Here is a 12,776-nt window from a genome sequence, read left to right as displayed (position 1 = left end):
ATACGATTTTGGCAAAGTTTTTTATCAAAAGATTTAGTTTTGCCTTGTTCCATCATTTCGAAATGTAATTTAGAAATCAGAAAATTGTAACTAGCTGTATCGCTTTTAAGAAAAGTGCTTATAGTTTCATGTAAAAAGCTAATAACAACGTCTAATTAAAGGAAGACTTATCATTCCTTCAGATAATCAGATATTTCTTGAGACGGAAATACTAAGTGCGGTATCGTTGAACATGTCAAAAATTGCATCATACTTTTCAAAAGTACACGAAACAACCTGGAATTGCCTCCATTACATCTAGACCAACAAATCGAGGTGGTTTTGTTATTAAACTTTTTGGTATGCATCAGGAAAATGTTGTTAAAACGCTAAGTATTGTTATTATAAAAAGCGCCCTTTTAGTAAGAGCCCAGTTTAAATTATAAAAAACAGATTAAATTACCGCCAGGGCGTTTTAATCCACACATTAGGGTAATCGGAAGCAGCATTCAGATTAATCTGTATAAGCTTGTTTTCAACTATTTCGGATTAACTTGATTTTGTATTTATTTTGAATCCGTTGCAGATTTAATATACGAGTGAAAGATCAAAAAAATTGTATCCGTCTTTTTTACTTACCATATAAAGTCTTTCTTATACCCTTTAGGATGACTACAACACAAATCTACATTATCGCTAGCCAAAATTGTTAACATAACATTGACATGGCTGGAACGGACTTTCGTTGTACTGTTGTTTATTAAACTAAAGATGAAGATAAGACGGAACCTAATATAAATTTTTTTGTTTTTTTGTTACCTATCCAAAATGTCCACCTTTATAAATGAAATTTCCCACGGGAGTTACGTCTTATCTTTTTCAATCAGAATTACCGTGAATGACAGATTGAGCGCCCAGGGCGCTTAATTGGCAGGGGCGGTTAATTCAACAGGAACGCTTATTATTTTTTTTTTTTTTAGAAAAGCAAATTTTTAAAACTTCATTCTTATAATTTTTTATGAATAAAAAATAGAAATACAAACAAAAAACAAAGAAATACAATAGTAATAATGTATCTTTTAAATTTTAATATTTTTATTTTTATCTTCATCGTCGTTAGTAATAGTTATAGTAAAAATCGTTACTTTTTTGTGCCGATCCGAATAAGCGCCCTATTTTCTCAAGGGAGGGGGAGGGCGGTTATTAGAGCAGAAGCACTTATTTACAAATTTTTACCTAGCTACGAGGCGCTTATTGGGTACAAGGCGCTTAATCCGTCATTTACGGTACGCTCTCTTCTAAAACAAAAATGCGAGTACCAATAGAATGTTTTTTCAAAATGACGCAACAACATGAACAGCTCAGTTTAATGTGACGTCATAACAGCCAAATGTGTTATAAATAATATTAATGGCGGTTAATTATGTCAACAATTTTATCAGACATATCCATAGCAAGATATCCATATTTTGATAACAACTAAAAATAACCTTGATAAAATACAATCTTTAAAATCTACCTCAATTAAGCTTTTTGACCTTGACTGTTAGACAAATTACTACATTGTCACCTGTAAGATCGGATATAACTTTAAGACATTACGTAGCATTCTGCCTTTGCCAGACACTTATTTGAAAAATAGCAATGTAGCTATAAAGCCTTTTCTTTAACCTGGTGGTTTAGTTCTGTGTTGCTATCACAACATCTCAATAAAAATATTCGTTGAAGCAAGTTATTGATTTTTATCGTTATTTTTTCTCCTTTAACGGGTGTTAAGTTAATAACCACCCTACTGGCGTTGTTTTTAACTAGAAATTATCATAAACAAACACGCCCTTTACTATGCATTTTAAAAATTAACGCCCTTCACTGCGCATTTTAAAAATTAACGCCCTTCACTGCGCATTTTAAAAATTGACGCCTTTCACTATGCATTTTACAAATTACCTCCCTCTACTACGCATTTTAAATATTGTACCCTCTAATACGCATCTTAAAAATTAATGCCTCATATAATCAGAGAAGTTGTATAAAGTTTTAAATTTCCTAAATATAACGGAGATAAAAAGAAATATGGTCCTTAGCATGTAAAATTTTCCAGTAAAACGTGCAAGAAAACGTAGATAGTAGATGCAGTAAATATCTACCATCAAGCATGTAACAATGACATCAGAAAAAATATCTAGGGAAAGGGTACACCAAGTTCGCTGCTTAACTAGTGTACGTGACGGTATGTGGAATGCATTTTACCTTCAAATAGTTGTTTACAGTCAGGTTGTCAGAAGAACAGATAGCAACGATTCTAATCTGTAGTTTGATAACGTCGCAAAAACAAAATCTGGCTTGCAATGATGCCGTAGAATGATCAATATTTTTATATTTCAACAAATGATATAAAAGAACAAAAGGCTTTGACAGAACTATAAACTAAAAGTTCTTGACTTAATATTGGGTATGCTTGTATCTAAGAAAAGTTTTTTTAGAAAGTAAAATTTATTTATGCTTGGCTAAATATATTTTTCCTTCTCTTTTTCGCTGACCATAAAGTCAGAAAAACATTGTTTTCTGTGTTAAATATGTTACGAAACCTTCCAATGTTTAATTTCCAAGAGCATGCTAAAAACATTTCTTGTACTCAGCGCCAACCTTAAGAACATTCATAGGGTTTCTTACATTTTAATGTTTTTACATAAAAACGTGCAGTTTTATTCTAGATACTATCAGCTAACGGTTTGTTATTGTTTCGGCATGTCTGTGACGATCAAGTCGATCAATCTTACTTATATCGCTCTCTTTAAATCGCCTATCAAAATTAGCAATTAATCAAGCAACTACGATAGGTTTGTTATTATACGTGTCAGAAATCCTGCAAGATATATTTAATAAAGTTGAAACCATTTTCCTGTATCATCCTGTCGAAAGCAAAACTTCTCGTCATTAAATTAAGAAATTTAGTAGCAAGTGCCGGAGGTCTTAAAACTTCATTTTGATTAAAAATTTCAGTTATGTCATGAAACTTCCAAAATGGCTTCTTCATGTAAAGGAATGAATGACAAGATTTTGTGTTTATTTACACGTATCTGATATGTAAACAATGAAAGGAAACTAAAAGAAGATACTAATCCAAAATTTTTAACGTTGCAATGAAAGAGAAAAGTGCGAAGCAGTACTGACAACAAGTCCACAAAAACTATTTTTAAAGAATTGTGCATTATTTAACTTGTAAATACAATATTTGTTCCGAGTAGACCCTGGGTGTACACTTCTCCACCTCTGGTAATTCATTTCCATGTATATTTCCCGTCGAAATGAACATTGCCACCGCAAGTGCCTGTCACGTAAAAGCAAAGTAGAGATTAAAAAGCCAAAGTAAAGATTGACCTTTAAAATGATAGTAGAGAATTGTGTCATCATTTTTTGTCATCAAAATCAAAATAAATAAGCAATTAAATTTTTGAGATTTTTTTTCTTTTTGTAACTGATGGAGCGTTACCAAAAATTAGAACGGCTTTCTTTGTAAAGCTTTTCTTCTTTTATCTGTTGTTCCTGTAGGAACAATACAGGCTTAGCTGATTTGAACATAAACACGAAGTATTAAGCTTAAAATTAGTTCAATAAGTAAATATTGTTTTATTGACATTTTCATGTTTGTCTTATGTTTTTTTATTTGTGTTTAATGATATATATATTATTGATGTAATGTTTTTTTAATTTATCTTCAATACTATGCAAAAAATGAAAACATTGTCGTAGATATCTTTGGATCTGTCATTTTATTTCCCTTCGGATTTTTAGCTTCTTCTTTAGTTTCAAAGCATTGCCGAATCCTTGATGTTTTAACTGTCACGTCCTCATTTTTTCACTTGTATAAGATTTCACAATATTCACATGACGAAAATTCTGTATTTAAATGTTTTACACAAGGCCAATTGCTAGCTAAATTGAATCCAAAAGTATAGCTACGCCTTTTCTCCAGTACAAATGGTTATTTGCGTCAATAATAATTTTTGTTCAAATAATTTTTATTTAACATTAGGACCTCTTTAGTATAAAATTCTCTCACACCTGCAGCCTAATTTAATTAATTTTTTTGTATTTTTAAATATCCTATATTTATTTCATTATTTTATGCATTATCTGTCCATTTATTTATTTTTTACCTTATTTATTTATTTACTTTTATTTATTTATTTGCCTATCTTTATTTATTTACCATCTTTCCTTAAATTAACTCAAACTCATTATCACGTTCATTTTTTTAAACAAAATCACCTTCATTGTTAGTGCGGTTTAGCACAGGGATGTTTCTATCAACGATTTGTACAGAGAATTTAATCCATTTCTTATATTTTGTAGAACTAATCATACATAATCACTCATTCAATTGACCATTGAGTTTGTTCTAAAAAGAAAAAATATTCCTTTTTAATATTTAATGCTCAAAGACTTTACATCTTTATTGGATGGAAAATAAATTTTGTAAAAGACGTACTGTGATTGGTTAAACAAATCTTTATGAACGTCCATAGCTGTCAATCAAATAAAATTAAGAGCCAATCATCTGCTTAGAAATCCCCCCTATAGTTAGCATCTTTATGTGACAGACAGATGTATAAAATAGTTAACGGATAGGTGCAAATCAGATTGGTTTGATCCTGAGGTCTCTAAACAGCTTCGGGTCTTACAATTTTATCGTATTCGACAACCTTATTAGCAAGTTCAATTTACCATCAAAGTGTGAGAAGTTATTAACACTAGAAGTTGTACAGTACATTTTCCGCATCCAAGTTGGCAGACATACATAAAAAAAAACATTCGTTTATTTGTTTATCATACATAAGTGATACAGAGTTTTCTGATTTGTTTGCCCACTGAGCTTCATGTTATCGTACATAACACATGAAATTGTTGTTGATTAATTCAAGTTTTTATATCTCGCTGGGAGAAAAGAGCTTTGTTGCTTGAGACAAGAAGAAAGTTGGAGTGTGTGAAAGAAAGCTAAAACATCTTAACAGTTAATTAACAAAAGATTAATTAAAAAATTGTTATTATGGAAAACCGACTACAAGGATCCACATTAGGTCATTATCCGAACCCTACTATTCCAAGATTTTTAGACCATCTAAGCCCACAGCCGAATTCTGGCGGTAGGTTTATGGATCACCTTGGCTCTCCACCAACGCCTGCTTATCCGCAGCAAACACACATACCACCAAATCTGTCATACGGACCTCTAAATTCGAGGACATCTAGTCAAGGTGAATACGTAACATCACCAGTCAGCGGAGATTTTATGACCGGCTACCGTTCCAGTATACCAGACGAAACATCGATCATGACGCCAGTACCCCCTTCTTCGCAAACCCAAGGCACGTTGCCGATGTTGCCAGACACTAACACACACGTTGGGCGAACGCATTGCATGTTCATCAGTGGAGCGATGCATCATAGCAACGAGGCTACTTCTCGCTTCCATTCTAATGTTGGTAGCCAGAATCACGGCTACACCACTAATCAGAACAGCAGTTCCTACTACCCGTTATCTCACCATGATTTATCACACGCGCACTATCCTCCAGCGAGTAAATATCCTAAAAATGAGTATGTAGCTGACATAAAACCATCGTTCAGTTACCCCCCACCAGCGCCCTCTCCATATGATTATTATAGTGCCAACCCATACCACAACTACATGCATATGGGTGGGTATCAACCGCATGGTAATTTCAGACAACCCTTAAGTCAAGTTATATCATGTATGTGGACAGACCAAGCAACAAAAGGAAAGCCATGCGGAAAACAATTTTTTGTTATGATGGATATAGTACAACATTTAGCAGAAGATCACGTTGGATTAAATGACTCAGCAGAGCATGTGTGCTACTGGAAAGACTGTCCAAGATCTGGACTTGCTTTTAAAGCAAAATACAAACTTATAAACCACTTAAGGGTTCACACTGGGGAGAAACCATTTCCCTGTCCCTTTCCTGGTTGTGGGAAATTGTTTGCCAGGTCGGAAAACTTAAAAATTCATAAACGCACACATACTGGTGAACGGCCGTTTGTATGTGAATTTGCTGGATGTGGTCGAAGGTAAAATAATTTTCTTGTTTTATATGTTTGTTTGTTTGTTTGTTTCTTTTATTGATTTGTCACGTTCAAGTTTGTGTGACCAGCTTATATTTACAAAAGCAAACGTTCTTTCTTTTTTGAGTTTGTATGTAGTAAACAAAGAAGAAAGGAATGCGAAGATATCAACAAGGAACTAAATTATGAATCATTGGTTCAAATTTATAAAGTTAAATTGAAATTATTTATTTATTCATAGGTTCGCAAATTCATCAGACCGAAAAAAACATAGTCACGTCCACACGTCTGACAAACCGTATATTTGTAAAGTTGACGGTTGCAATAAAACATATACTCATCCCAGCTCATTGCGCAAACATATGAAACTACACGGAAAAATTGAAACTAAAGACGTAAAATCGCCGGTAACCGATTCTAATTTACAGTTAAATAACCAAGACAATGATATGACTAAAATTAGATCAACAATAACACTGACTTCTGATCACGACCATTCTCTTCATCCTGTGGTCACGTGGTAGCTAATGAACCAATAGAATACCGAATAAATATTTAAACTTGTCCCCGACTCTGTCGAGAGTTCTAGGATTTATATCTAGTATAAATTATCACAGAATTGCATTTAAATATATAGATAACTTATTTTTGTCCTTTCTATAACTGAAAAAGGTTACTCTGTTTCCCATTGAATCGCGATAAGCGAAAATTTAGTTGAAACTTATTTAGCACCATCATCAGCATTACTATAATGTTGCCATGGTTTCATCCGGCACTGATACATAACTTTTATTTTTTATTTACAAGTATAGAAATATATAATGTTTCGATTTTATACGCTAAAAAAGCGATACTGTTGAAACAAATTTTTATGATGCATATTTTAGCATAAATTATGTTCTGTTATTACAGAAAGTTAGACCATGGTAATTGTAATTTATTTTAAATTGTGTAACTAAGTTAAACAGATTATTTTTATATGAACAATATAAAGCCTAGTATTTTTGTTCTGCAAGAATGGCTGACTAGCATAGCAGAGTGAATGGCATCCCTAGAAATCCTATCGTTATGCTTTGAAAGAATCTTATATTTTTTTGCTATAAAATATGTACCCCAGGTATTGTTTTTTTTACCTGTGATATTTTGAACTGAAAAGAGGTCTTGGCTATACCTCATGTTTTATATTCCCAACCCTGCGTAAAAGGAAGCAACTTATGGTATTCGTTGTAAGCATATGATTGGAAAAATTAACTAGCGCTCATAAACCCTCGTTGCAACCTAGAGAGGACGATATATTATCTCAATTAGATTTCCTTTACAGAAAACGCTATTTCAGCACTTATTTTTTCTTCTAATCGCGCTTCATTAGTCGTGTGATTAAAGTTGTGTTAAGGCTCTTCTCATCTAGCTAACGCGATTAGCTCTTTAAGCAGATTGACAAATTGGCCGCATATCAGTCTTTGTTATAAGTTAATGCAGTCATTACAGAAATTGTACATTCATTTAGCTGGGATTATTCACACTAATAATAGCCAGTATTAAAGTTATACAAATGAGGAAAAACTAAGAGCTTGGGACGAGAGTGAGAGTACAAAGTAAACAAAAATATGTTCATTATGGCACCTGGTTTTTGGAGGAATTTTTACTTACTAACACAAAGTTTATTTAAAAGGTATTTAAATCGGTGATTATTCATCACAAGAAAAGTTTTAACCTTTGTAACTTTAAATCACGACATCACATGTTCTTTCATGAATGAAAATCTGTTTCCCTTGTGCGTTTCGGAAAAAGTAAAAAAGATTTTTTGTGTTAAAGCATTCTTTGCCATTATGTGTATATACATATATATATATTTTTATCTTTCAATCCTTTTCTATCTTAACCTAGTGGTTGCTATTATTTCCAGAAGTTATCAGTAATGCAGCTATATTTGTGGTTTATGGCCACTTAATGTTAAATGTCTATCAATACTGTTTAATCCCGATTCTATTACTTTAAACCGCTGCTATCAACAATTACTATTTTTCAATCGAACAACATACACTTGTTTTAATCTGAACGCTCAAGTCTTGGCGATGTTCAGTGTTAAGGTTTAATCTTTGTCATAAAATTAAATTTATTGAAAATAAAAAAACTTCAAATGTGGAAAAAAAAGTTTGTTCATGTTTTTACACACCGCGAAGGAGTGGTAGAAAGCGTTTAAAAATGGCAGATAACTATAAAGGTTTCCCACAGCTTACCAGCGGGTCAGATTTTTGATTAATATAAAAAAGCAGATGAAATTTGGAGCAAAGATAATTTAATACAAATGTATTATTCCTAAACGATAAGGAAGATAAAAAATTTATAATACAAGGAGATATAATAAAACAGAAAAGAAAAAGTACATTCTACGGTTTTTCTGATAAAATTTTGTTCAACTATGAAAGGAAAAGAAAACTTTTCATTCATATCTCCTCATATTAAATCTTTTTCAACATTTTATTATCTACGTAATATATACATGTTGATAAAATTAGAACTCCTTTCCATTATATTGTATAAAAACTATTTTCATTTTTTAGTGAGTCATCTAAATTTCATAAAAAAGGATTGTTCGAATTCTCAACATAAAAAGGTGGTGCAGTTGTTCAATTTGCCAACAAATTGTAAAAAAAAAAAGGTTTTACCATCTGACCACCTAGTGTGCTAAAATTAAAAACAGGATTGAAGTTATAATGTTTCATTGTTTTTTAAACAAGTTGTATTTCTTAACAAGAGGATCTTAAAACTAATAAAAATTTTCTTCTGAAGGCTGATTTTATCCTCTTTCTAAACCAACAAACTATGACACAAATTATTTAGGAAAATAATGAAATCAAGTCTCTGCATTTCCTTTTCTGTTTTATAAAACCCTGATGAAATCATGGCCGAGAAACATTACCAAAGAGAATCTTTTATAATACACCTAAAAATTGTTTTTACTGGAAGCAAAAAACAACTTGTTGTCAATAGTTGCCATAGTTCTTCCATTTGACTCAATTAGTAAGATGATAATAAAGACATTTATTAAAAAAAATATAAACAATCGAGTTGTCTGAGAGAACAGCTTAGTAAAAACACGTACTTTCACAAGCTCAATTGAAACACTGATTTGTGAGTTTACCACCAAACCACGAATTAAAATTTAACATATTTACTAAAAACCTCATGTATTTTACGATATATAATTAATAAACAATATCTTAGTTTCTTTATGAAGTATACCACTCGTTGTGAATTATCCTTTTAAGGAGAAGGAAACCCTAAGGAGATTTTCCCTAATATGGCGTGGACTGGCTGTAGTGTTAACCACTAGTTTATCCTGAGTTTGAAAAAAATATTGGAGGAAGGTTAGCTACCCAACGTGGGGTTCTTATTTTTTATAATAAAACTACTTTGGAATGTAGAATCTTTTGAAAATAAATGAACATTTTTGTCACGCTACAGGATTTGTTTTGATAAATTTATTTCCATGCTTTACGACTTAATCTTTCTTAGAATGATCACTCTTACAAAATAAAAACTTGCAAACGCTCATAACAGCAGGGTGGGTAAGCCCTGCAACCTAAACATGATGATTTTGTACTTAAGAAATATTTTTGTACAAATCAAACATTTCTTGGATTCTTATTTTTCTCTTTCAAATAAACCGTTGTTGTTAGTAACGATCCCTATCTTTTGTTATTGTCAAAAAGGTCCTAAGAAAATTTTGAAAGTTTTTTTTGCTGTCGCGTTTGTTGACATTATGAGGCATGGGATAAAACAAGTCGCATTGGATCACTTCACTTCCTTTTACAACGATAAACAACATATAATTTGATTGGTCAAACAATATTTTTATACAAGCTTGTGTTGAACTGTACGTGAGTAAACATCGAGTTATAATATCAATGGAGAAGAGTGTACGAAAACGAAAGAAAAATCTAAGCAGAGCATTGTGGACGTTTTTCTTTCATTTCTTTTCGGCTATCTTCTGAAGTCAAATAAAAATAGACGACATAAGGAAAGTTTACATTTATGGCTCGTGTCAAAACATTACGAGTTTCGTTTTAAATCTCACGAGAATTAACATGAATAGACCACCTGTGAACTTTAGTACTGAGCCTTATCCGCACCTCATGTCGGTTAGTACATCACCTTGTTTTTAAACTATGGGGGTTGTTTTGATAAATGACTAGTAGTATATCATTTATGTTTCCCTATGATGACAAAATAAACTTTAATCAGAGAAAAATATGTTTTCATTCTTTATTTTTACTCATGTTTTAATCTACTCTGCCAAAAAATCGTCAATGCTATTTAGATATGAGTAACAAGTGACTTACAATACAAATAGAATTGTAGAGCTACCTGCAATATTTTGTGTACAACCTTGCATTGTTCAAAAACCAATAACTAACTTACGTAATAACATGACCCATGACCCTGTCAAGGAGACAGATTTTTAAATAACGGTTGTTTACTGGGATCCTTTTTTGTGTGCAGCATTCGATAACAAATTCACTCAATTATTGTTAATTATGTTATTGTGGAATCAGCTGGAAATATTTTTAAAAAACTGCTGTGTATTGAGGACCACTTTAAGATGTTAGTACCACAAACAAAAGCAAAAAAAAAATTACGACACAGTTCCTTTTACCAGTCCGACATTGATAAGGGGTGACGGACTATTTTCTTGCGATCAAAATTAGCACTTATTCAGCACATAAGTTAATACTAGTTCTTGTTGTTCAATCAATGTTCTATAAATAATGAATGTTGCCTGGGGATACAACAGGATGTGAATGAGAGGAAAAAGAAAAAATTGTATATCTTAAATGAATGGGTTACTTGTAAATTTTTTATGCGCCCAAGCTTCATTAATCTGATCGTTGTCATGGTAATCTAAAAGAAAGAATGTATATTAATAATATTTTAAGGATCAATACGAAATATATGCAAAGAGGATCAACTTTTGAATTAACAAGTCAAAACATCTCTGCAGGGTATAATCGTGTCATGAAAATTTCATCTTAATACAAACTTACTTATTTTTTAATAAATTATTTCCTTCCTGAATAAGGCAGGGATTGGACAAATAACAATAAATAAATAAATAAATAAATAAAAACTGACGTTGTCAAAAATGAAAAAATAAGTCCAGATGATAGGGCGCTAAGCTGATAATAAGTTAATTGGATAAAAACATTCTTAATCCTAAACATAAACCATAGTTCATATTATATATTATAATAATAAAAAGCATAGAAGAATTAATAAGCAAAATAGTTTTCAGTTCGCTTACTACGCCTTCCTTTTGTAACACTTAAACAACTTAGTTAAATTATTTTTAAATTTCCAACCGAGCTATTTTCTTTTTTACTCAAAGTATTTTTACTATCTTTTCTATGTTCATTAATTTTTCTTTTACTTCTCATAAATGATTAAATTCTTTTACTTTTACATGGCACGAAATAAAAAAACGAAAACCAATTTTGACCTAAACATTGCTGACGTAATTTGATGAAAGTAACACAGACGTCAAAGTCTGATTTAAGCGACGACAACGACGACGGTAACGCTGACGGTGACGGTGACGCCTTTTTAAATTATCTATAGCAGTTGCGAAAAATTAACGATTTTTGACAATCTCGTTTCTAGGGTTTCTTTCTCCTTTTTTATGATATGCGTGGGAGCGCTAGCCAGATATCAGAAGTGACATAGGTCCCTGGGTACGATGTTGGCTTGTTAAATGTTACCATCCTGGAAATTAAAATTGTCAGTCAGCAAATCAAATTATTATTCTTGTGTAACGATATAATATAATATAATGGTTACAACAGGTGAGGGTGGGGGTTGAGTAGTGAACGCCCATAAGGTGAGCAGAAATCTAGCGCCTACGTACTTTTCCTTTGACAAACTTGCACAACATATTATAAGATAAAATATCTAGATCTTCTTCACTTTATTTGACTAGCTTGCTAACTTGCTTAAAGGCAAAAAAGATTGAATTTGTTCTTTTAAAAGACGATTGGATGAGGGTGGTATCTATGTGGGCGTATATTTTAACATAATTAGAGTCATTAAAAGTATTTACTAATGCATCAATTTAAAGACCCCTTTCCTAAATTAAAAAGTCTTTTGAAACTTAAAATTTGTAATATTTCTTTTTTTTATGCCTCTTTTATAACACCCCTTTTTAAATGGATACCTAACCAACTGAAATAGCAAGAGGAGCATTATTAATATTAACTATTATACATGTTAAATATAATAATCTGTCATAATCAATAGACATAATACAACTTTAAAATAAACTCCCCCTTCCCTAATTAAATCCTTCCCTCAAAAAAAATGCCCCCTTCGAATATTTAAAAAAATTAATAAATGTCCTGTGCTTTTAATTGAAGCATTAGGGAAAACTTACGGGCTTATTAATACTATTAAGTACACAAAGAATTATAATAAAGATAATAGAATAGATAGAAATAATTACATGAGTTAAAAAAATTGTTTTTAACAGTATCTCCAGCTTTGTAAATTCAATCATAAGAAAGGTCTGGGTACAAAGTTTACCATTAATATCACCCAGTGACACTTACGTTTTTTTACAACGAACATTTTAAATGAGTTCAAAACTTGTTTTATTTGAATTATTCAATGGTCTTAAAAACATTGAAAAGAACCATGGAGATAATTTTTGGACCCCA

General features: G+C 31.6%; 1 protein-coding gene across 1 annotated transcript; it reads left to right on the top strand.

Moving 5' to 3' along the window:
- The first annotated feature begins 4,341 nt into the window (after nt 1-4,341).
- LOC130612504 (zinc finger protein ZIC 4-like) lies at nt 4,342-7,466 on the top strand. The gene is made up of 2 exons (XM_057433826.1): nt 4,342-6,072; nt 6,308-7,466. Exons 1-2 carry the CDS (start codon nt 5,030-5,032, stop codon nt 6,588-6,590), a joined length of 1,326 nt encoding a protein of 441 aa, XP_057289809.1. The 5' UTR covers nt 4,342-5,029; the 3' UTR covers nt 6,591-7,466.
- The last annotated feature ends 5,310 nt before the right edge of the window (nt 7,467-12,776 follow it).

Source organism: Hydractinia symbiolongicarpus, chromosome 10 (assembly GCF_029227915.1).
Source record: "Hydractinia symbiolongicarpus strain clone_291-10 chromosome 10, HSymV2.1, whole genome shotgun sequence".
NCBI lineage: Eukaryota > Metazoa > Cnidaria > Hydrozoa > Anthoathecata > Hydractiniidae > Hydractinia > Hydractinia symbiolongicarpus.
The sequence above is the reverse complement of the archived record's forward strand: the minus strand, read 5'-3'. Positions and strand labels throughout refer to the sequence as shown.